The 26,680-nt window shown below is 33.5% G+C and overlaps 2 protein-coding genes across 2 annotated transcripts; one reads left to right on the top strand and one right to left on the bottom strand.

Annotated features, from left to right (window-relative positions):
* Positions 1-60: 60 nt before the first annotated feature.
* Positions 61-2,529, top strand: LOC127095930 (uncharacterized). The gene is made up of 8 exons (XM_051034565.1): positions 61-246; positions 347-431; positions 540-770; positions 1,072-1,180; positions 1,350-1,395; positions 1,788-1,873; positions 2,059-2,117; positions 2,199-2,529. Exons 1-8 carry the CDS (start codon positions 243-245, stop codon positions 2,311-2,313), a joined length of 735 nt encoding a protein of 244 aa, XP_050890522.1. The 5' UTR covers positions 61-242; the 3' UTR covers positions 2,314-2,529.
* Positions 2,530-17,504: 14,975 nt separating this feature from the next.
* LOC127095929 (uncharacterized) lies at positions 17,505-21,624 on the bottom strand. The gene is made up of 3 exons (XM_051034564.1): positions 21,441-21,624; positions 20,832-21,191; positions 17,505-20,284 (listed from the first exon to the last, which is right to left on the bottom strand). The coding sequence occupies exons 2-3, from the start codon at positions 21,167-21,169 to the stop codon at positions 17,917-17,919; spliced, it is 2,706 nt and encodes a 901-aa protein (XP_050890521.1). The 5' UTR covers positions 21,170-21,191; positions 21,441-21,624; the 3' UTR covers positions 17,505-17,916.
* Between the last annotated feature and the right edge of the window lie 5,056 nt (positions 21,625-26,680).

Below are 26,680 nucleotides of genomic sequence, written 5' to 3'. Positions count from 1 at the left end.
GTACTATTCGTGTAACCAACCAAAGTATAGAAAATCATTATTTAGCTTATCTTTCTGTCTTCACTATTTCTACCATAACAATTAACAAAAGAGTAATGTTTGAAATTACACTGTTTGTCATCACTAGCGAGAATAGAATATCCTTTTCAGTTAGAAGTGGCAGTGGCATTTATTTCAACCAGTTTCCTTCTTCGTCTTTTCTTCCAACTACCAACTTCTTTACCAGACAGATTCATTAATAAATGGGTAACAAATGCTTTCTTTTCTTTTCACTTCTTCTCTCTGCAACCAAATTTTCAAGATTTTTGTTTCCTTTCCATTGGTAGCTGATGCTTTCTTTTTGCAGCAAAATCAATCCTTTTGTGCAACAAATTGTATGGAAATGGACAACTTTTCTGGGTTACACATTCCTTCCACAATTTCACCCAACGGTTTGCTTACTTAACTTGTTTATTTTTTCTGATGGAATGCAGTCTCAATTCTTGTGAATTTTGATAATTCTAAGAGTTGTTACTTTGTTTATAAATTTGATTTTTTAGGAAGAAAATGGAGATTAAGGTAAAAGCGACGACTTCCTCGGATTCAAATGTAAAGAAAGCAAATTTGTTTGCTACTAAAAAGGAAAGAGTTAATCTGCCAACATATGATGATGTTGTTGGAAGTAAAAAATACCACATCAGTGAATTTCTAAGCCAGCCTAGTGGAATTGCAGCAGTGTTGAACACAAAGGCATTGCAATCATTTCAATCCCTTGATGCTAACACATACAGGTCTATCATATCTTCAATTCTTTTATCGGTTTGGTTTGAGGAATGCAAATATTTTCATTCATCTATGTATTGAAGTTGAATTAGACTATGTTTGGTAAAAATAGTTGATAATAGCTGATGACTGATAGCTGATAATTTCATTCATCAAAGTATTGAAGTTGAATTAAAGGCAAGTTTATGACCGGTTTAGAATTGATTGTGGGGGTTTGGTAGCTCAACTGATATGAATTACGGGAACTGAGGTTCAAATTCCAACTCCGGTGAAGGATAAAATACTAACATATACCTATTTCGATTGTAGGTGTGAACTTCCTAAACTTAGACTTTTGAACTTTGAAGCTTCTCCTTTCATAGATCTGCGGGTTACCTCAACAGATGAAGATTGCTTGGTTGAAATGATTTCTTGTAAGGTGTTTTTCCTTTAAAGGATTTTACACCTTTATTTTTTAGGTAGAGCAAACAATAGACGGAACACACACATACACTCGTGTGCGCACATGCGCAATAGGATGCTTCTTTTCAACATTCTTAGTCACTTATTCCATTTCATTTTTGGATATTTCACTGTATTTTTCGCAGTTCGAGGGTTCAGAAATCATTGAAGAGCAAAACGACCACTTTTCAGGTATCTGTATTGTATCCATTGTAATTTTTCTATAACGGTATTGTTAGTGCAAAATATCTACCAGCTTTGCCGATGAATAATTTCTGCAAGAAACTCGGCTGAGCACCTTTAGTGAAGTCTTCCCTCCCAACCACATATTTCCATCTGCAAAGCTCGAACTCGAGATCTTGCTTAAGGGATCCAAGCCTAGTTCTAATCAAGCCAATGTAATGTTGGTATATTGTGTCCATAGCGTAGGGTCCCTTTCATTGATTGTTTATAGGATCTAAATTCTTCCCTTTGTCCTCTTTTGAACACGGAAATTGATGTTTTCCCGAAGATATAGAGAATTATGTCTTATCTTTTTCGCTGTGTCACAACAATGCTTATTAATCATTTCTATGAATTCGTAGCGTTCATGATAAATCGAATGACATGGAGTGATGCTGATGCTGAATCATTTTTGGAAGTTGATGTGAAGTTGAATCTCACACTTGAGGTTGTTCTTATACAGTTATACTCAAACTAAAAAATATATAGCATATACTGTCACATTCATATCTGATTCTTACTTAATCCTTAATCCTTGCATATAAAGTAAACATTTTTTTAATAAAAAATATTTATGATATTGCTGTACTTTTGCATTTTCCTTTCATCTTAAAAAAATGTTCGGTTTTGCAGATCTATACACGCCCGTTTACCATGATGCCTATTTCAGCTGTTGAAGGTCCTGGAAATATGTGAGTGATTTAATTCATAATCTTACAACTATCTCAATGTAACAAGTTAATGGTAACTTTTACCAAATTTGAGTGATGCAGAATGATGCAAGCTTTGGTGGACAAGCTGGTGCCACTGCTACTTGAGCAGATGCTACAAGATTATGATGAATGGATTCAAAAGCAGTTGTGTTGTCTAAATAAGTCTTCTAGTTAAGGGAAAATTGTTTAAGCTTATTTTTATAGTAGGTACAAGAGGGGTAGGAAGAAACTTTTTAAGTTTTGCTACGAGTAAGACTCTTCTTGAAAAAGAAAAAGTGTGTCAGTGTCGGTATGCGAAACTGATACCGACACTTGTGATTATATTTGAATTTTTCATTTTTCAAATTATTAATGTATCGACGTGTCAGTGTCGACGTGCTTTCAATGCCCATGTTTCATTGAAGTTTTAAGCATGAGGTTTGGTAGATGTATGTTTTGGTTTTTCTATTGAAACAAAAAAAAAAAGATTAATCGAAAAGTTATAAGTAAGGTAATAAAAAACTCTATAACTTTTAGATACTCACTTGCACCATGTTAGTAGTAATTAACATTGACATGAATCATGCCTTGCCATTAATTCTTGGCATATTCCCCAACTTTTCTCTTTTTTAACAATAGCTAGCTCAAGTTGGATATGAATCTGAAATGACTCAAGTAAATTGGAGAAATATTTTAGAATACTATTACTAATTAGTTCACATGAGGAGGAATCACATCCAATATCTCAGGGTCAACCACCTCAACATGCGACGAAGCATTATTTATGTCATCTCTGTTAAATAAGTCCACAAACTCTATGTTGGAATTTTCTAAATTGGTCATGGCATGAAATGAGAACATCAATAATGAAGTAAAGAAAGAGATATTACTTTAGAGAAATTGCAAAGGTGGAGACGATCAAGACTCGGAGAAAATCACCAAAAATTTAGGACCAATGATCGATACAAAATCAAAAGGAGGGGAGTTTTCAAAAATGTATGAAGTGTAGGACGATTGAACAAAGAGACGAAAAGACTAATCATAGTAAGATATCTCATTTATATGGGAAAGCGAATCGGACAAATCTATGGTAAAAAATAAAAGAAAGTTCAAGTGGTAAAATCAATGGTTAAGATCGACTTCGAGATCACAACGACACTTAAGTGATCTAAGTGATATAGCCACTCCCTACCCTAGGGACCTAGAACCACGTGTAAGGTCGAAGCTACGAAAATGTTTCAGTGAGGAAACTGATGAACAAGCGACTCCAAAATAAGAGGGGGGAGGTGAATTATGTTATATGATTTTCAAAAAAATATTTAAGAAAAATGTTAATTTTACGTTGATTGATTTTAAGAAGATGGTAAAAGCAAAGATTAAACAACATAAAAACAAAATGCATCAAATAAAAAGATAGAGTCTAGAGAGATCACATCAGAAATTATCTCAATTCGACTTTTAACCACGTAATTTACTCCAGCTCCCAAGAATTTCGTCTTGAGATTTTGACTATCAACAACTTGAACTCTTACAAAGATCAACTCAACAACCTTCTTTACACCAATTTTTTTACTGGTTTAGTATGCATCCTTCAAGTCAATTACAAATACACAAAATAACTAAGATCTTTAATAAACAAATTCAGCACAACAACATAAATACACAACTTTAGATTAAACTTTCCACTCTCTTAGCACTAAGGCAACTTCTAATGAATAAAACTGCTTTCAAAAGGAGAATGAGGGAGATAGAAAAGTAGATAGTTTAAAATATTTGTGCTTTAGAAGTGAGCAAAGAAATCCTTTATATAGATAGAAATTGAGCTCAAAAGGTAACAATCTATGGGTCTGACCGCCTTTCTAATTGATTAGAAACGAAAGTCAATCAATTAGGCTAAGTCAAAAAGAGGAAACCCTAATTAGGCTTGCTCTTTAATTGATTAGTTGACTTCCTAATTGATTAAGAGTCAAAATTGCCCCTTAATCGATTAGAAGAGAGTTATAATCTATTAGGAAATGAATTTATCTTTTCTAATTGATCTGAATTTCTTCTTAATCAATTAAGGATTTGCTATGATTGTTTTTTAGCAGAAATGAGAAATAGATGAAGAGATTAAAATGGTTTTAGTGTGTGTCTGTGTGCATTAACTTTATATTTAAAGACTTACTTTTGCTTATATTAGATACAACTAATCATAAATGATTAAAAAACTAAGTGAAATATCATACGAGCTTTCACATCTTCAATTCATTTAAAGTTGATATCTGAAATTGATTTGTCTTTTTTAGATCTTAATAGTAGAGCTTGGACAACTTAGTTTTTTGATCGCTTCTTGTCTAATGATGCTTGTGATCGACTGTTCCTTGTCTAGTTGTCATCATCAAAAACTCATAAGACTTTAACTTACACAATGTATATAACCATATTCTATCCCTTTTTGATAAAGACAACACATCTCTCAGAAAAGTGGTAACTAGAAAAAATACATATAAAAAGAATGAAGTAGTTAACTCCTCTTCACAGATAAAAATATTATACTCTACTCTCCTGAAAGTACACTTCTCATCTTTTGTCATTATCAAAAAGCGGAAAAGAAAAAGAGAGATCAATAGATCAATAAATAAGTCATAAATAGACAAATACACAACACATGAACTGCATTTGAGCAAATAGGTGAGTGATAAAAAAGAAGTTTATATATATATATATATATGAATAAGAGTTCACAAGAAGGAAGAACAAAAACAAAGCAAGTAACTAAATCAAAGAAAACATATACAACATGATAGATACTCTTTGTATTATCATTATCGTCACAAAATAACTCATGAGAAATTGGTACTCTAGTGTTAACCAGATGATTTGTAAGAAAAACAACTTAGGCAACCATTTGACGAAGATTTCTAAAGTTCTAGTGTTGGCCAAGATGGTGTTGGAAAAGCTTGTGTATACGGAGTATGAGGGATCTCATAATCAAAGTCTTCCAAGTTTGATGGCTCCAGTTGCTTAGATGCATGTTGATGGGTTGTTGGTTATTATTGACAGGAAGCTTATTTCACATCCTTGTATTTGATTTGCATTAGTTTCAAATAATTTGTTCTCAATCTTTATGTATTTATCATCAAACTCTTCCCTTTCTAAGTTTACTACAACATGAAGCAGAACTTTTGTGATCAAGTCATCATATGGTAATCATGAGTTCCCTTTTCTTCGACAGTCCAAAATATGTTGAACTATCCCACCGGTCCAATTGATCTCAATGATGTGATCTTGTAGCCAAGTGACCATGTGATTGATATTAGTTTATGTGCGGTCTCTATGAGGGGGTGAATTAGATTTATTGAACTTTTCTCGGTTTTAAGTGTTAGCACGTGTTTTGTTATTTTTCAAAATTGATATGAAAGTAAATATGCTGAAAAATAAATGCAGAAAATAAAGGACACAATGATGTATAATGGTTTCCCTCACAATTCGAGAGTAATTCAGTCCCCTCACTCCCTGTGAGAGATTTTCCACTATGTCAGATCTTTGTACAAATCTTCCACCAAAACATATCCTACAATATTCTAACATAAGCAACACAATCAATAAGTATAATCCCCTTATGATCTTTACAAAGTGAAAGAAGAGAACAATCCTCCCTTATTCACTCTTTTGCTTCCAACAATCATGGACAGTAAGGAAATCACAACAACCTGAATTTTTACAAGTGTTTAAAGTTGTATAACAATGTATATCAATTCCTAGAATTGATATTCTCTATCAAGTAGGCAATTCATAATATGTAACACAAGTTCTCAATGATTATAATGTTGAAACTTTTAGAGATGAATAAAAATATATGCAGTAAGTTTCGAACAAAAAGTTAAGTCACAAGGCATTTGTTTTGAAAATGAGTGAGTAATGAGTTTGAATTGCTATGAAAAAGAGATGAGTTTCAAATTCCGAAATGCATGGTATATATAATCCTTAACACATACCTGAAAGTGTGTGTATGAATGAAAAGATGTCATGGTTGACAATATCATTCAAAATTTTGTTTGGATCAGAAAATGAGTGAACCAATGTCACTGCTTTAGTGGTAACCGGTTACCAGAAATAGTATAAACGGTTACACCTGAAGCGGTACTCAAAAATTGAAATTTTCGAATGTGTAAACGGTTATCAGAAAAGGTGTAACTGATTACACCCGACACATTTTCAAAAATTAAGGTATTTTTACATTTTGAGTAAATGGTGCAGATTCTGGCCATTTTAAAGTGTTGTTTTAAAATGCCACAATTTACCAAAAACAAAATGGCTTGTTTCAAAATCATTTTAAAAGATGCATGAAATATTTAAGATGAATATGCATGATTTTTCTCAGCAATTAAGATATATATACTTGAATTGTAATGCATATTCAACCATCTTGATTCTTCCATTAATTTTCCAAAGCTTATTGATAATTTGAACTTGATTGTTGTAGTCTTCAAGCTTTGACTTCTTCTTTTTGTTGATGTGTTTGTCTTCATCAAAATTATAACCAAGGACAAGAAGAACTCTTCTTCACATTTTCCCCATTTTTGATGATGACAAACCATTCTTTGAAATCTAACTTGTTCATCAAAGATTTGCTTCAATATGTGACTTTTTGAAATGTTGAGTAGCAACTAGAATCTCCCCCTATCTTGTATATATCCCCCTTGCTTTTGAAATTCAAGGGATTTTCCCCTGAAATAATTATGAACAGTAACATATATAATACCTATTATTTCTCCTCCTTTTGACATCATCAAAAAGAAGACAAAATAGAATAAAGTACAAAGCAAGGTGATAACATAGGAATGATATATTTATAATTGAAAATTTATAGCACAAAATTAGACACTTATCTCCTTCAAGGATTTGATGTCAAAGTTTATATCAATGTTAATGCTTATTCAAAACATCTTTTCAATCAATCAAACTTTTAGAAACTACCATATTATATGATCTTGTGTCTTGAAGGATCAATCTTGATTTGACAATGCTTGCATATGAACTTCAAGTACCTACAAAACAACTAGTTACATATAGACATCCAATTTTCTTTGGTTCCTTTTGGGTTATATATCTTCCTCACCCATACATACTCACTACAAGGAATACCATAATTTCTTATATAGCAAACATTATTAGCAAGTCATTTTGCTTTACAATAGAACAAGTAGGTCTAAAAATATGATTCTTATTATAAAACCTTTTATGATGATTTACAACATGTTATTTCTTTTATTCTATATTGTTGAATTAATTTTCATATTTCATAATTACTTGATTTAATTCAAAAAATTTAGACTCAAGAGATGAACAACTATTGCATGTTGAATTTTTGATTAAATTTAACTCCACTTGAGTGTTATTAGCCTTACTTTCTAGATTTAAAATAGTTTTCTTTTGACTTGAACATTTCCTAGAAATTTTCTAGAAATTTTCAAAAGTTCATCATGTAATTCATGAAAAACACTTTGTAATTCATCATAAGATGGAATATCACCAGTTTCAGAATCACTAACCTCGTGTTCTTCGTCACTTGAATGATGTGAGATCATCAATACCTTGCATGCATGATCTTCATCTGAAGATGAACTTATTTCATTGTCATCCCATGCTACATATGCTTTCTTTTCCTTTTTGTGATTCTTGTTTTTTAATTTTTCTTTCTTTTCAAGTTTAGGACATTCACTCTTGACATGTCCCATTTTTCCACATCCAAAATATGTAACTCTCCTTGTTGGCGCTTCTTTGTGAATGATCTCCTTTTTACTTTATTTTCTCAAGAACTTTTTAAACTTTTTAATAAGGTCATCATGGTCATCAGTGGATTCCTTCTCTTGATTGCTATCATGAAATTTGACTTTTGTCTTTAATACAATATCTTTTGAATCTTTTACTTATATTTCATGTTGCTCTGGTCTTTCAAGTTCTATTTCATGCTCTTGAAGTTTTTCAAACAAGGAAGCGGACGTCATGGTAGAAAGACTCTTCTTTTCTGATATTGTCGTCACCTTTCGTTTCTATTTCCTGGTTAAAGACCTAAGAACTTTAAGATATAATTCATCGTTAGTAAAAGTCTTACTGAGAGCAATCAGGTGATTGGTTAAGTCACCAGATCTCTTCTGTAGAGAAAGGATTAATTCTCTAGATTGCATTCTGAATAACTCGTAATCTTGACTCAACATATTCAATCTTGATCTCTTTACTTCAACGGTTCTTTCATGAGTCTCCACCAATGTATCCCATATTTGTTTTGTCATTGTACATTAAGAGACACAAAAGAATTCATCCATGCTAAGTGCACTTTTAAGTATGGTGATTGCTTTTTTGTCGTAGAGTACCTTCTTCTTATCATCTTCATTCCATGAACTTTTAATATTTGTTGTCTCAACACCATCTACAACACTAGTAGGAACAAATAGACCATTTTGTACAACATCCCATATATCTTCTCCTTGTGCTTCCTGATGAGCCTTCATGCGAATTCTCCAAAATTTAAAGTATTCACCATAAAACAATGGAGGCTTGTTATCGCTGCCACCATCTCTAAACACGGGGTTCACATAAGCCATTTTGGATCACAAGAGCAGATTACTTGGACCTGTTTTGATACTAATTGTTAGTTTAGGTGCGATCTTTAAGAGGGGGTGAATTAGATTTATTGGACTTTTCTCAGTTTGAAGTGTTAGCACTAGATTTGTTATTTTTCAAAATTGATATAAAAGTAAATATGATAAAAATAAATGCATAAAATAAAGGACACAATAATGTATATTGTTTCCCCTCACAATCCGAGAGTACTCTAGTCCTCTCACTCCCTGTGAGAGATTTTTTCCACTATGTCATATCTTTATATAAGTCTTCCATCAAGACCTATCCTACAATCTTCTAACATAAGCAACACAATCAATAAGGACAATCCCCTTATGATCTTTACAAAGTGCAACAAGAGAATAATCCTCCCTTATTCACTCTCTTGCTTCCAACAATCCTGGACAGCAAGGAAATCACAACAATCTGAATTTTACAAATGTTTGAAGTTGTATAACAATGTATATCAATTCCTAGAATTAATATTCTCTATCAAGTAGGAAATTCACAATATGTAACACAAGTGCTCAATGATTATAGTGTTGAAACTTTCAGAGATGAATGAAAATGTATGCAATAAGTTTCAAACAAAAAGTTAAATCACAAGGCACTTGTTTTGAAAATGAGAGAGTAATGAGTTTGAATTGCTATGAAAGAGATATGAGTTTTAAATTCTGAAATTAATGATATATATTGTGCCTTAACACATATATGAATGTGTGTGTATGTATGAAAAGATGTCACGATTGATAATAGCAATCAAAAATTCGTTTGGATCAAAAAATGAGTGAACTACTATCACTACTTTAGTGGTAACCGGTACTTAAAAATTGAAATTTTCGAATATGTAAACGTTATTACAAATGGTGTAATCGGTTACACCTGACACATTTTTAAAAATTAAGGTATTCTTACATTTTGAGTAAATGGTGGAAATTATGGCAGTTTTAAAGTTCTTTACGTTGGTTTAAAATGCCACAATTTACCAAAAACAGAATGATTTGTTTCAAAATCATTTTAAAAGATGCATGAAAGGTTTAAGATGAATATGCATGATTTTCATGAGAAATTAAGTATATATATATATATATATATATATATATATATATATATATATATATATATATATATATATATATATATATATATATATATATATATATATATATATATATATATATATATATATATATATATATATATATATATATATATATATATATATATATACTTTAATTGTAATTCATATTCTACCATCTTGATTCTTTCATTAATTTTTTAAAGCTTTTTGATAATTTGAACTTGATTGCTCTAGTCTTCAAGCTTTGACTTCTTCTTTTTGTTGATGTGTTTGTCTTCATCAAAACTATTACCAAGGACAAAATGAAATCTTCTACACAATTAATCCTCGACAATTTCTTAAGGTTGAATTTTCTTTGGATTAAAACATGGGTAGCCACATAGTGAATGAGACAGAAGCTCAGAGTCATAAACCCTATAGTGATATGGGCTCTATGACATGTTATTGGATTAATTACAAAAAATTGAGTAGAATAAAGAAGGTTTAAGTTTTACATAACACTTAGAGCATAAGAGGTGTATAAGGAGTAATAGTAATGTAAATCATAATAATCCATAAATTCCAGAGAAAAATTTGGGTTTTCCGTACCTCAGATGTAATAAACTCGTCTTTGCAATGAAGATTGCATAAAACATTCTCACCAACCTGGGAAACATTTATTTAGTTTTGTTGCAGATGAAGCTCCTTGTATTTGCTTGATTGAAGGACTCGAAAAACTCAAATCTTCTAAAATAACTTTCATCAACATGGTGTGGTAGGATATTATAAAAATTAATGAAATGACCATTGAAGTAACTTTCTTGGATTTCATAAGAGAAATATTCCAATTCATAAACATGTGTTGAAGAACTTGTAGCGGTAGATGAAATAGCTAGTATCGATTAAATAGAAAAAAAAAGCAAGCAGATAAAGAAGAATATAGCAAATAGATAAAGATATAGAGATGTAAAAAAATGAATTATCTATTTATAGCAGTCACCTAATAGATTAGAAGTGGTTCTAATCAATTAAAACATTAAATATAATTAATTTATGGTGGGTTGTTGAAAAAGGGTGGTTGTGAATTTCTAAGAGTTTAAATCACTCATTTAGTCTATTAAAATGCATTGGCTTTTAAATTTTAAAGGTTATTACCGATTAAACCTAAGGTTTAATGAATTAAAGGCCGAACTTTTTTGCACTTTGGGCAATTTTGGGCTTGAAAAAGAGCTTCGAACACCCCCCCCCCTCCCCCCTACACACACACTTGAAAAAGAGCATTTAGTCTGATGAAGATTTCTAAAGTTCTAGTGTTGGCAAAGATGGTGTTGGAAAAGCTTGTGTATGCGGAGTATGGGGATCTCATAATCAAAGTCTTTCAGGTTTGATGGCTCTGGTTGCTTAGATGCATGTTGATGGGTTGTTGGTTGTTATTGATGGGAAGCTTATTTCACGTCCTTGTATTTGATTTGCATTAGTTTCAAATAATTTGTTCCCAATCTTTATGCATTTATCATCAAACTCTTCCCTTTCTAAGTTTACTACAACATGAAGCAGAACTTTAGTGATCAAGTCATCATATGGTAACCATGAGTTCCCTTTTCTTCGGCAGTCCAAAATATGTTGAATTATCCCAACTGCCCAATTGATCTCAATGTTATGGGCTTGTAGCCAAGTGACAACGTCATTGATCCTCGACAATTTCTTAAGGTTGAATTTTCTTTGGATTAAAATATGGGTAGCCACATAGTGAATGAGACAGAAGCCCGGAGTCATAAACCCTAGAGTGAGATGGGCTCTATGACATGTTGTTGGATCAATTACAACAAATCGAGTAGAATAAAGAAGGTCTAAGTTTTCCATAACACTTAGAGCATAAAAGGTGTATAAGGAGCCAGAGTAATGTAAATCATAAATATCCATAAATTCCTGAGAGAAATTTGGGTTTTACGTACCTCAGACGTGATAAACTCATCTTTGCAGTGAAGATTGACATAAAATATTTTCACCAACCTGGGAAACATTTCTTTAGTTTTGTTGCAGATGAAGCTCCTTAGATTTGCTTGATTTAAGGACTCGAAAAACTCAAATCTTCTAAAGTAACTTTCATCAACATAGTGTGGTAGGATAAGATAAAAATTAATAAAATGATCATTGAAGTAACTTTCTTAGATTTCATATGAGAAATCTTCTAATTCATAAACATGTGTTAAGGAACTTGTAACGGTAGATGAAATAGCTAGTAACAATAAAATAGAAAAGAAAGAAAGCAGATAAAGAATAATATAGCAAATAGATAAAGATATAGAGATGTAAAAAAATGAGTTATCTATTTATAGCAGTCATCTAATAGATTAGAAGTAGTTCTAATCAATTAAAACATTATTTATAATAAATGTATGGTGGGTTGTTGAAAACGGTCGTAGCTTTTGAATTTCTAAGAGTTTAGATCACTCATTTAGTCTGTTAAAATGCATTAGATTTGAAATTTAAAGGGTTCTTACTGATTAAACCTAAGGTTTAATGAATTAAAGGGCGAGTTTTTCAGTACTTTGGGCAATTAAAGGGTTTTTACTGATTAAACCTAAGGTTTAATATTATTTTTAGTCTTGTATGTTAACTTTGCAGTTCATTTTGTTCCCTTAATTTCAAAAAATCCATATTGAATCATTAACTCTCCAAAATGTATTATGTTTGTTATTTTTGTCTAATTAGAGACGGAAAAACTGATAAATTATTTGCTAAATTTGTCATTAATTAGACGAAAAGAATTACATGGTACGTTTTGAAGAATTAAGTGATCAATATAAAAAAAAATTAAGTTAAGGAAGAAAAATAAACCACAAGGTTAACATACGATACCAAAAAGGATATTAAACTCATAGTTTAGAGAAGCTTTTTGTGATTCTTTGTTTAGAACTTGACGCCTCAAAGCAATTATGCAAAGATCGCAAATTTTAACTTTTGATATCCAAATTTTTGGGTTCTTGTGTTTTAGTGGATTTAAGGTGACTTATGTTATTAGAAGTGAATATATGAGACCACTTTAAATCATAAATTTTGTTTAAATAGTATGAATAGATGTGGCTATTTCTACTCTAACAAGTGTATTTGAAAGTAATGTGATTTGTTTTCTTTTTAGCAAGACAGATAATCTTGAAAGACTTAACATTACTATTAGGTAAGATGACTTATATCGGATTTATTATAAATACCTATTTGATTGGATATAACCGTATCAATATTGTATCTTTCTTTTGTAAACTTAATTAAAGTTTCATACAAATTTTTTATTTTTATTTTTAGAAAATCACAAGTTTTATATTTCATGTCATCAGTTTTCAAGGTGGTTTTTCCAAGCTCATTCTTTTCATCTATAATTCTTTCATTTTCATGTTCTATAGATGTAACATGATTTTTATATGTGATAATAATCCTTGCTAACTTACCATTTTCTTTGCTATCCTTTATACTTAGATAATACATTTGTTTAAAGAAAAGAGTGATTATCTCATCATCTTCATAGTTTGTTATAAGACACATATTTTCCTTTCTTTTTATTCATCAAATGAGTTTGATTTTTTTTCTTTCTTTTGTGATACCTTTTTTGTTTTCTTCTATCTCATTTTGAAGTGTATGCATTGACTCTTCTTCTTTGAGTTTTTTGATGATTTTTTTACTCATTTAACGATTCCCTTAAATTCTCAACAACATTTGTATATCCACATTCTAGTCTTGAGTTACGTTTTTAACATGAGTCTTTAAATCTTAAATACTTGTTAAAGATGCACTTTTTAAAAATTGCTAAGAGTTTTAACATTTGAAAACCAACATTGAAGATTTTCTTTATAATCGTTTGGCATCTAGGACAGTGTGTTCATTTTTTTTTCCTTTTGAGATCAATAGAACCTTCATGGATTATTTCAAAGTTGTCTCACACTTCCTTAAGAGTGCTATAGTTAAAAATATAATTATACTCTCTAATGTTTAACACACTTATCATTGAGTACTTTGCTTTAAAATCTTGTTTCACTTTTTCTTTTTTTATTACGGTCCATAAATCTCTTGGTTTGTTCACCACTTCATTATTTATGAAATAAGTGGAAACAAAAGGATCATCTAAAATATAGTCCAACAAATCAAGATCAATGACTTCTAAATGGATTTTCTTTCTTACATTCCAAATGATATACTTTTCACCACCAAATAATGGGCACTTGTTGAAAGGAAGACTCTTATTATAGAAAATATTTAAAGTCATCATTCTACCTCTTGAGACGATTAGACTTATAATAAGAGTTAGACTCTGATGTCACTCGTTAAACAAGTGACTTCAAACACAAAAGGGGTGAGTTGTGTTATTTTGTATTCAAAAACTTTTAGACAAATGTTAATTTTAAGTTGATTGATTTTAAGAAAATGGTAAAAATATAGATTTAACAAGTGAAAAATAAATATAGAGTTTAAAAATATCTCATTCAAAAATATTTTCGTTCGACCTTAAACCAGGCGGCCTAATCCAATCCACAAAAGTTTCCTCTTGAAATTTCCATTATCGAAAACTAAAGCTTTTGCATTTGATTCATCCCGATGACCTCTCTTACACCAATTTTTTTACAGGTTTAACCTGCAATCTTAAAGTCAATTACAAAAGCACAAGAAAAATAAACGCTTGAATAAACAAATTCAGCACAACAACATAAATACACAACTCTCACACTAAATTTTCACTCTCTTAATACTAAGACAATTTCTAGTGAACAAAGTGATTTCAGAAGGAGAATGAGTGAGTGATATTGAAGAGTGGATAATTAATAAAATTCTTGTTTTAGAAGAGAGCAAAAAATTATTTTATATAGGAAAATATTTAACTCAAAAAGGCAAGAATCTACGGGCTTGAGTGCTCTCTAATCAATAAGAAAAGAAAGTCGAATCGATTAGACAAAGTCAGAAAAGGAAACCCTAATCAAGTTTGCTCCATACTTGATTAAATGAAGTCTAAATTGATTAGGAGGAAAACTCGCTCCTTTATCGATTAGAAGAGTGCTCTAATAAATTAGATAACAATTTTATATTTTCTAATTAACTAGAGTTGCTTCTTAATCGATTAAGTATTTGTCAGGATTGGTTTTTAGAATAAATAAGAAATATGTTAAGATATTAAAACGATTTTAGTGTATGTTGGCATTGCCTTAGTAATTCAAAACGTAATCTTGCTTATATTACATAAAACTGAACAAAAACTATTAAAATACTAAATGTAAGATTAAGCGAGTTTTCACATCTTCAGTTTCTTTCATTGTTGATCTTTGAAATTAATTTGTCTTGTTTACCTCTTAATAGTAAAACTTGGACAACTTTGTTTTTTGTCTGATGATGTTTGTGACTGAATTTTCCTTTCTCAATTGTCATCATTGGAATCTCATAAGACTTTAACTTGCACAGCACATTGAATCATAGATACAAGTATTTAATGTGCATATTTTTTAGGCCACCTACTCCCATTCACTGGGCCTTTTCGCTTTCCTAAGTCGAAGACCTGCCTAGAAAACTCAAGGCAGGCTATGAAGAACGGATTGGAGTCCAACACGAATTCGATAATTCAATCCTTGCTAGTGAAGTAAGGACTTTGAGCCAACTATTTTTTATTGACCAAAAGCCAAATAGAACATGCATGGTCACAATGAGCTCGATCCAAAGTGTCACACATGAAACAAGTTAATAGGTGAAACCTCATTAAGGAGCCAAACACCTGATTTCAACTACTCATCCATCTACTATCGATAGAATTGATCGTACGGTTCCCCATGTAATACACTAAGATCAGACAAATACAATTTTAACTACTTTCCACTATATAAACCCTCCCACCCGCCATAACAAGTATGTTCTTATACTCACTCCTACAAATTATATTTTTCTAACTTCACTCACTTATGAATTATGGTGCTAACTTTACAGATTAATCCCGCACCACTGCGTCGGAGACTCTTGCCACTAGGGGTGTTCAAAATCAAACCAACCCAATAGAAAACCGCAAACCAAACCAAACCAAACCGAAACCGCAAAAAACCGCATTTGGTTCAGATTCGTTTGGGTCATTTTTTAATAAAACTGCATGGTTTGGTTTGGTTTGCGGTTTTTATTTTGCAAACCCAACTAAACCAAACCAAACCGCATTATGTTACAACCCAAAGTTCACTTATCCCACATCCAACCCAAACCTCAAACCTAGTATGCCTTAACCTTACAATTACAAACGATTTTCTCTTAATCACACTTAAGGTTTCAATTTCAACCTTCTTAAATCTCTCATAGTAGTATCACACATTCTTCTCATCTTCTTTTCCATGTAGGTCTCGCCTATTCTACTCTAATAAGTTCTCTATTATGTTCTTTCTTTTTTATCTTTTATGTTACTATTTTCTCTTCCAATTATGTTTTTATTGCACTTTTCTTCTCAATCTCGCATCTCTTATGTTCTTTTTTTCATCTTCTCTAATCTCTCATCTCATATGTTTTTTTTTTTATGTTTTATTATAATGTCTTTTATATTATTTTATGCTACTATTTATATTTGTCTTTTATTCTACTTTTGTCTAATCTGATTTTTTGTATATTGAATGAAACGTTTTTGTCTAAATATGATGAATTTTGATGTTATTTAGTAATGTATGAATGACTAAACACAAAGTTATGTCGTTATTTATAGGAGTATATATGGCTCAATAAAAATATTATAAAAAACCGAACCAATTCGAACCAACCGAACCAACCCAAACCGCATTGATTTGGTTTGGTTTGGTTTGGTTTTATTTCTAAAAGTCAACCGAACCAAACCAAACCGCATACTTTTTTCTCTTGCGGTTCGGATGATTTTTATCGCAAAAATCGCTCAAACTGCACCGCGAACACCCTACTTGCCACCGTTTAGAAAGAGTTTACTTTCTCCGCATTCCCATATATATCATTCTTTGTTATTTGAATTAATTGATTTGCTAAAGATAGATGAAAGTTCAATGCAAATGCAAAGTCATTGGTAGGTACATATTTGCAATCATGCACAAAATAAATATTTATAAAAAGAGACATAATGATAGCTACCTATGATTATCTTCGGCTCAATAAATTAGTCTATACAATTGCACACATAAGATGTCATATCTATTAAAAAAACTTATTTTAATATGAACCGTAAATTTTTAATATACAAAAGAAGAGTGCAACCATGAGTAAATGATTGTATGAGCTAATTTGCTTGTCAAAAGTGGTTGGAATATGTATTTTGAGAGCAGTCCCCTAATAATATATTTGAGATGACAAAATTTCGATTGCATGATATAAAATTGATGAAGTGTCAACATTAAAATTCGCAACTCTAATTTAAGAAATTGTAAGTAGATTCTTTGATTCTCTAGAGTTTTGTTGTACTTGTATAACAACAAATTTTTATTAAAAATTTATATTAACTTCAAAACAATTAAATAAATAAATAAACAAAAATAATTTGAAACAATTTGTTTTTCTTCATCTAATTCACCTGTCACATTCAAGTATTTCTTCAATATTTCCTAAATCAGCAGTGAAGTTGAAAAGATTTCAATTGCGAATCAAAGACAGACTAAAAGAGTGATGAAAAACTGTTTTCAGATTTTCATTTAACCAGAAGTTCAATTCAAGCCCGAAGCTGAAATCTCTGGCCTACGAGAACAAACAAATGGTATTTCAAACAAAGTAACCATTAGTTTTTAATATTCATGAAAAGAGCAGGGTTCAGTATATCAATCATTCTTGCAAATTAGCAGGCTCAGTAGCTCATTTGACACTTCATTAAGAGGAAAAATACACCAAACTGACAGACAAGCCAGAACTCAACTTGAAATCTAAGCAAACATGAACAATAGTTCAAAAATTAAAAAAAAAAATTACACGCTTTTAAACAGCAGAAACGCAAGACAACAAAAAAGACTAAAGCACATTCAAAGGCTAAAGCACAACATCAGCATTCTAAATCCTTGGACTACGGTATTGGGTTTTCATGCTCTCCCTTGAACTAGATACATTGAATTTGGTTTTCTGGGAGTAATTCACATGGATATCCCTCTTATAAACTTCATTTTCCTGCTCAAACTACTCCCTTCTGTACTTTCTTTCTCCATCATCATCATCCCTTCTATAATGCCTTCTTTCTCCATGCACATGATCATCATCATCCCTTCTGCGCTTTCTTTCTCCATGATAATCCTCACCCCCTCTGTGCTTTCTTTCCTCACGCACATCCTCATCCCTAGAGCTCCTTCTCTCCTTATAATCATCCTCATCCCTTGAGTTCTTTCTTTCTCTGCGATCTTCCTCGTTCCTTGAGTTCTTAACTTCTCCACTGCCAGCCCCGTCCCTTCTGTTTGGTGCTTCTCTTCTTTCCTCACGAAGATCCTCATCCCTGGAGCTCTTTCTCTCCTTGTAATCATCCTCACCCCTTGAGTTCTTTATTTCTTTGCGATCATCCTCATCTCTTGAGTTCTTTACTTCTCCACTGCCAGCCCCATCCCTTTTGTTTGGTGCTTCTCTATGGCGGCCCTCATTCCTCGAGTGATTTCTTTCTCCATAATCATCTCCATTCCTTATGGCCTTTCTTCCCGTACGGTCATCCTCAATCCTTCTGATTTTTGTTTCTCTATGATCATCCCCATCCCTAGAGCTCTTTTTCTCTCCACGGCCATCCTCATCCCTTGAGTTCTTTCTTTCTCCAATGCCACTCTCATCCCTTTTGTTTTGTGCTTCTCTATGACGATCATCATCCCTTAATTTCTTTCTTTCTTCATAATCATCCCCGTCCCTCAAGGTCTTTCTTCCTGTACGTTCATCCTCAGTCCCTCTAATCTTTGTTTCTATGTGACCACCCTCATCCCTCAAGTGCTTTCTTCCTATAGGAAAATCTTCATCCTTTCCATGTTTTCTCTCTCCACGACCATCTTCATCACCTCTTAAGCTCTTTTTCTCTTGGTGAACTTCCCTGCCTCTTTTATGTTTTCCATCTCTTGAATCATCCTCATCCCTTAAGTGCTTTCTTTCTATGCGCTCGTCTTCATTCCTTCCATGTTTTTTTTCTCCATGGTTATCCTGATCCTGTTTATAATCATTATCATGTCTTCCCTTCCTTCTTGTATCATAATCCTCCCTATACCGATCAATTCGTCCAACAGATGGTGATTCAACATCCTTGTTATAATTTCTGCCTCTCTGCTCAGAAGTCTCAATATCATTGCCTCTGAGCCTAGCTGACTTAGAATAACCCTCTTTTTCTGGATTTTCATTTTGATAAATTCGAGATTTTGACTCAGACTTCCTACCCTCTCCATCATGCTTAGCCAATTTGAAAGTCTCCCTATCTCTATCTTCATCAATCTTCTTGTCACCCTTTGCCATTGCTTGACTTCTAGAATTTGGATCCTCTTTAAAATCTCTCCCGTATGATTTTCTTAAAGTATCCAATCCATCAGTATTAGCACTACTTTTCCCTTTTTCGGCAGCAATAACTCTGTCATTTATTTTCTCCTTTGGCCCACCTCTCTTTGCTACAAACCCACCTTTCCTAGTTCTTTCATACCTGCGATCACTATCACTGCTACCCGAATCAGAGTCACTGCTACTATCATCAGAGGAAGAGTATGACCGCCTTTTAACATGTTTGTCTTGTCTTGAAGCATGCCTAACACCGACTCTACCAGAATCCTCATTAGTAGAACCATACCTCTTCATTTTCTGCTTATCCAGTCTACTGTGTTTCTCTGCCTCACTATCAGAATCAGGTTCCTCTTCAGAATCATGGCGTTTGCTCATCTTTGTATTTCCCTTCACTTCTTTAGTCCTATGCCTAGCCAAGCCTTCATGATGATCAGAATCACTATCAGAATCATGCTTCTTACTTGCTTTTTCTGGTTTCTTATTACTTCTTCTTGCACTGTTGCTGACATCAGAATCAGAAGTAAAATCGGTATCATCACTGTCCTCCACCCTGCCTTTCTTGTGGTGCAATGATGTCTTCTGTTTCTTTTTAGCCTTGACCTTCCTCTGAGCATCACTATCAGAATCAGATCCATCATTACTGTCGTTTTTCACTCTACTGTGCTTCCTTCTACCTGTCTTCTCATCATCCGTACTGCTGTCTGAATCAGATGAATCATCCTTGTGCTTTTTCTTGAGAGTCCCACCCTTCCTGTTGTGCTTTGTGTCTTTGACACTCTTTTTCTTAGTATTTTCTTCTTTTAGAACTTCTTCCGGTTGTTTCTTCCGACTGAAATCTCTGTCCAAAAAGGAATGTTCAGAAATATGTTTTGCATCCGGAACAGATACACCCCTTTCATTTCCAGTCTCCTCATCATTCCCATCTGCATTCAATTCACCGGGTTCAGATGAAGCTATGCCAAGAGCAGCTTTCAATGTTTCCATCTGTTTTTCCTTTCTAGCAGCAATTTGGTGAGTCTGTGTATCGGAAACCCTGAAATTTCACAGAAGAGTTTATGTTAGTGATACCTAGGTATTAACTTTGCAAACACTGTTCACAAAAATAGTGATTAGTGTAAGCCTATCTGTAACTGCATTTATATAGGGCAGTGAGAATCTGTATATTTCAGTTTCTTTTTCACGAGTAAAAAGGCATTCTAAAATTATTGTGTATAAGTATTAAGCTTTAAGCAAATGAACCCTTAACATTGTCCTGAAGTTGTGTCTAATTGCCTACTACGACCATTCTTGATACTACAAATTGAAACAGACATAATTCAACAAATACAAATTGAAACAGACATAACTCAACATGCAAACATTTTATTTTATCAACAGAGTACCGTCCATTTAGTTGTAATTCATATATGTAATTCATAAACTATCCAAAACATGAATACTAACCACAAGATTATTTCAAACCCATACAAAAACAATATCATCGTAACCAACAACTCACAGAGTACAGAGACAATTCAACAAATTAGTTAGACATTAACTAAAACAGTCCTAACACAAATACCAAAATCCTAAACACTTACTTATCCAAATTGGACGATCCATCATTTTCGTCAGCTGCAGCTTCCAAATTAATCCGAGCCTCCTCAAGTTTCTCAGCAATCTCAGACTCAGTATAACCCTGATCAATTAGCTTGTCTTCAAGGATAACAAGCTTGAGCTGAATCTGACGCTTGCGGTCATGCTCAAGAATCTCTTTGTTGGCCTTTCTGGTAACCCCAGCAGTACCCTGATCTGCTTCAAACCCCTTCATGTTCTCAGCCACCTTTGAAGTTCTAGGCTTCACGAAAAACTTGTTGCTCTGAATGTACCCATTGGTACCTGAACCTCTTGGGGTTTGTAACCCTATTCCGTTATACATATTGTCCACAACAAATCAAGCACTGCAATTGAAACCAAAATAAATAAATTAGAAACCCTAATTTCAATGACAATTTTCCGATCTTAAATATATCTGACGCAATTAACGAATTGAACAACAAATGTATTGTTGTTAAAACCCAAGTATAAACATAATTAATAAAAATTAAGCATGTTCTACGTGATTCATTATATTCAATTTTAACTAGCATCAAACAATGATTTTTTTTAGGAAAAGAGAGAAAAATGAAAAGATAAAAATAAAAATATACCTGGAGGATGAAGGATGGAGGATGGAAGAAGATGGCGCAAGGGAGATTCGACAGGGTGAAGGAGGGGCTGCGCGACTGCGATAATTTAGGGTTTTCCGAGACTGTGTTTTGGGATCGAACTTGAGAAGGAGGTGAGTGAAGACTAAATGAGAGGTTTGATGTCGTTTTGAATTAAAAATCGGTTTGAGACCTTTCTCCATAATTAGTTTTAATATAATCCATTTTGATTCCATTATTAAATATTTAAGTTGTAATTATAAAAAAGTAATTAATATTGGTGATTTAAACACATGATAAATTAATACTAGTATATATGAAAAATGTATTAAAAATTGATAATATTGTCATTTTTCGAAGCCGATAACAAGAAGCGAGTTCATCTCTCGGCTTATTATCTCATAGTTTTAAGATATTCTCTACGCAAAATGTGAAAGTGGATAAGATCAAAGAATTACTGAAATACACGTGGAGGTCTGTCGAAGACGAATGCTGCATGGATTTGAAGACGTGACATGTTATGTGTACTCGTCTGTTATAGACAGTTTTACCTTATGATTAATATATAAGTAGTATTAACTTTGAGTTTTAGGGGTCCATAATTGTACGCAATTCTATATAATTCAAAGTATTTGTATAATTGAGAAAGAGTTTCAGAATGCGCGTGTTCTACCTTTTATAAAGTAAAGCTTATTCATATATCAATCATTTCTGCATTCAGTTTTTACTTTCACATATATTTCGATTTTCATTTACATTTAACCATCACTTTTAAACTTTGTTCTGATTTTAGTTATAGCTTTTAAACCATATATTTCTGACACTTATGTAAAACTATTCAAAATTCATGATTCGCACAAAATATGTCTCAGGATCTTTTCGAGTTTAATCCCTTAAGTAAATTGGAACATGTTTTGTTTACTAAATTTTACGGGAAACAAATTGGCACACCTGGTGGGACTCTTTTTGTGTGAATTCATATCTTTTATCTTTTGAGATTTTTTTTATTTTTAAAGTTCTGCATTTAAGAAACTTCTTATATTTATGAGTGCATGACATTGAGGAGTGGTAGGATAACCAAAAGAGAAAGTAGAAATCCAGTGAGGAGATACGTTAGAAAATGGTTAATCTCATAAACAACAATAATGGGGAACAACCAACCAATAGCACTGGGGCAGGCACGATTTCTGCGAATTCGACTTAACCAGTCGCCTCCATTGCTAGCACGACATCCATACCATCGACGAGGGTTATGCCATCAAATCCACAAGAAGGGATGGTTTTTTCCCAATCGATAATGCAGAGTCACCCACTAACTCCTAGACTGATTATGGCAACGGATTTCAGACCTTTTGCCACCAATTTCACAATGCCCATGTCGGGACGTGAACAACCTTATGGTATGCCAATATCAATGATGGAAAGCCTACATACTAACCCTTTGACATTTGTTGACAATGTTGTGAATGTGTATTCGCCAGTATTGGCATCTGGCTCGGCCATAGGCAATCCTGGTCAAACCAGTCAACCCCAAGTTGGGATGGGATTTGGTTCCCAAGCGATGCCAATGTTTACGAAGAATTCTGTGATGGCAATGAGACAACAGATGGACGAAAGTAACTATGATATGGTTAATACGCCTACTCATTAAATGGGTACCATATTTAATCCATTGATTCAAAATACGAATTAGAGTTACCAACAATTGGCATCAGATGAATCGAATTGCTGGTTTTTTTGGCACTCCACTAGGGCTCGTTCAACCCGTTGTACAACCTCAGTTGGTCAGGAAAATTCGAAATGAATGGATAGCCCATGAGGAAAACACGATGAATCAGGGGCAACAATTTGTTCCCTAGTTAGTCGAACAAGGGAGGCCGAACAACCACCAATTTTGGTATTGAATCGAGACCAGGATACTTACCAAGTGGTTTGTCAAGTTCGACAAGAAAATTTGTTAGGAGAAAACAATCTTGCAGTCATAGTCGGGAGAATAATGGCGTAAAATGGTGTCAATATGGGCTTATAGAGGCCAAATTACACGTCTCCTTTATCGGATCATGTTTTGTAAACCGAACTCCCAAGGGGATAAACAGTCCCCAAGTTCACCCAATTTGCTGGTGATACTAATGAGTCTATAATAGAACACATTGCTCGATATTTGACTGAGGTGAGGGACATGGCGAATAATGAAAACTTAAGGATGAGATACTTCCCTAGTTCCTTTACACGAATGCATTCACATGGTTTACGACCCTTCTTGCGCATTCCATAAATGATTGGACTCGTTTGGAAAGGTTGTTCCATGAACAATTATGTATGGGACAATCTAAGATTAGTTTGAAAGAATTGTCGAGTGTAAAGTGAAAGTTCGCTTAAACAATTGATTATTACCTTAATACATTTCGATTGTTAAAAATAAGGTGCTTTACTCAAGCACCTGAACATGAACTTGTCAAAATGACCGCTGGGGGATTAGATTATTCTATTAGAAAGAAGTTAGATACTTAGTATTTAAAAGAAATGTTCCAGTTGGCGGATAGAGTTCGACAAGTCAAACGTTTGAAGGCTGAGAAATCCAGAGCGAACAAAGGTAATAAGGAACAAGTGGCCTATGTCAATATGGAAATAAATGAGTTGATGTCAAATGTTGAATATGACAATGTCGAAGAAAGTGAGGTCGACGTGGCAAAATTAAAACCAATTCATCCATATGTGTGTAAACTGCTTACACCTGCAAATGGAAAAAACCCTTCTGAACCTGAGAAAAATGATAAATCCCCTAAGAAAACTTATACCTTTGACGTAATAAAATGCGATCAAAATTTTGATTTATTGGTTACAGAAGGCCAAGTACTAGTGCCACCTGGCGCAAAAGTGTCGCCGTTAAAGCAAAGAAAGAAGCAACGTTTTTGTAAATATCATAATTTCTTAGGGCATAAAACCTCACAATGTTTTCTTTTCAGGGATCTTGTTCAAAACGCTTTGAACAACGGAAGGCTCAAGTTCGTTAAAGGCAAAGCTCCAATGAAGATTGACTACGACCCACTATAAGTCAGGGAAGCCAATGTCGTTGAGCCTATAGGAATAAATATTGTCGAGATCACTGACTTCAACGTGGAGGTAGAGGATGAGGCTTTTGAGAGCAATGCGATTGAAGTTTGGTATCCTAAGGCTGGTGAAGGTTTGCTCGAATTCCTCCACTGATGCAAAGTTAGGGATTCAAAAGTTATGATATGCCCTAGGTACAGTGATGTTTTCGATAAGAGGGCTGCAAAGAAAGTAGAGAGTGCTCAGCAGGCGAAGAGGAAGGAAAACTGGTGGAGGAAGAAGCCTGAATTCTATTTCAACAAGAGGATATTCCCTTAGAAAAAGGAGCAGTTTCCTAACCACTAGAGAGGAAAGCCTCGCACTTACTTGCCAACGTCTAATGCTCCCCAATGGATATGGTTGAGGCCTGTTAGAAAAGGAGCAGCCTGGAAATCAGAGGTGGAGGAATGTCGTAAGGGTTCAAAAATCTTCGATGATCTATCGAGAAAATTTTCAGGTATCAGAAAGGCGCTCATATGGGCCTAGTAACTATAAGAAAAAGAACCAAATGTCAAGGACTCAATTGAGAAGATTTTAAACGAATAAAAAGGAGGAGAAAGAAGCTATTAAATTTAGCAACAATAAACCATACCCGAGTCGTGTAAGTGATCAGACTAAGAAGTCAGACGGAAGATAATTGTTTTCACCTAAACATGTTAAGTCGAAGGGAAAGGAGAAGGAAGAAGTACCATATAAGGAGGATGAATTAGTTACTGATAACTTAGATTCGGGGTTGGAAGACGATTTCGACGTGCTGTATAATGTCGTATCGGTACTCCCAAGGTAGTATGATTGTGCCACGGAAGTTTCAGAGCCAACGAATTGTGAAGAAGAATAAATGATGAAGCACAAGCATGTATGTTGTTTCGTCATGAACAATGACTGTATTGAGGAACAAAATGTGTCTTTGAGATACCTCACGGAGGAATGAAAAGTCATTTGAAGCCCCTTTTCATAAGGGAAAAAGTTGAAGATACAATAGTGAACAAAATTCGGGTGGATGGAAGGGTTACTGTGAATCTAATGCCCCATTTTTTATTGAAGAAGATTGGAAAATATGATATGGATTTGAGACCATATAACATGGTACTCTCAAATTATGAAGGAAAGACAGGTCAGATGATGGGCGTCATCCAAGTTGACTTAACGATGGGGTATATAACTCGGCCCACTATTTTCATGGTCATTTTGTCGAAAGCTAGTTATAATTTGCTCCTATGCAGGGAGTGGATACATGGAGTGGGGAAGTACCTTTTGTCTCTTCACTACAGGATAACGATATGGAGGAATAACAAAATAGTTAAGAATGTAGAGGCAAATCAAGGATATTACACCGCATAAGTAAACCATGACGACAAGAGAAACTTCGACAAGAAACTAGAAATTATAACATTTTGCACTCCTGGAGGATTTGCATACATGCCTTTGGAAAAGGCATTATACTCTCTTAAACTCCACCCAACCCATGGATTTACATGGGATAGAGAACTTATGGGTGAGAGGTATTATGACACCATCCAACCAACTTTCTGGGGGGACGAATTCGACGAAGATGTATGAGTTTGATACACTAGATCGAATTTTGGCTTATGTACCCGAAAATAGATTGAAAGCAGCCTTAGAGTTCGAGATGCCTCACATGTTTATCACATCAAAAGAATTATAAGTGTTCTACGTAGGGAAGAGAATCAACGTTGAGCCTAATCCAGTCGAAGTTCCGCAACTAACGGACATATAAGATGTTGGCTTGAAAGCCATAGGCTCGATTGCATTTATGATGATGAGCCTATGGGCTTCGAAAAGGATCATGTTGCATCAATAACAAATATGCAACCCTAGGATCCATTGGAAGATGTCGATTTGGGTGATGGAATCGTTAAGAGGCCGACGTATATCAGCGCCAACATCGACCTAAGTCTGAAGTTAAAGGTAATTAAATTGCTTAATGAATTTAAAGATTGCTTTGCTTGGGATTATAACAAAATGTCAGGTTTGAGCAGGGATTTGGTGGAACTAAAACTACCAATAAAGCCTGGGAGAAAGTCGGCTAAACAGATGCCTAGACGGTTTGCACCATAGCTGATATGTAAAATAAAAGAGGATATTGAAAGACTCCTGAAAAGCAGGTTCATAAGGATGGCGAGGTACATCAA

Source organism: Lathyrus oleraceus, chromosome 6 (assembly GCF_024323335.1).
Source record: "Lathyrus oleraceus cultivar Zhongwan6 chromosome 6, CAAS_Psat_ZW6_1.0, whole genome shotgun sequence".
Taxonomy (NCBI): domain Eukaryota; kingdom Viridiplantae; phylum Streptophyta; class Magnoliopsida; order Fabales; family Fabaceae; genus Lathyrus; species Lathyrus oleraceus.
Note: the sequence above shows the minus strand (reverse complement) of the source record. Positions and strands in the feature narration are given on the sequence as shown.

What these genes read in the sequence shown, in the direction of transcription:
- LOC127095929 (XM_051034564.1), bottom strand. Translation starts at nt 21,169, where the DNA reads ATGTATAACGGAATAGGGTTACAAACCCCAAGAGGTTCAGGTACCAAT. An exon ending in GGATCGTCCAATTTGGATAA is followed by an intron (nt 20,285 to 20,831) that starts GTAAGTGTTTAG and finishes GTGAAATTTCAG; the next exon opens with GGTTTCCGATACACAGACTC.
- LOC127095930 (XM_051034565.1), top strand. An exon ending in CTTGATGCTAACACATACAG is followed by an intron (nt 771 to 1,071) that starts GTCTATCATATC and finishes TTTCGATTGTAG; the next exon opens with GTGTGAACTTCCTAAACTTA. An exon ending in AGTTGAATCTCACACTTGAG is followed by an intron (nt 1,874 to 2,058) that starts GTTGTTCTTATA and finishes TCGGTTTTGCAG; the next exon opens with ATCTATACACGCCCGTTTAC.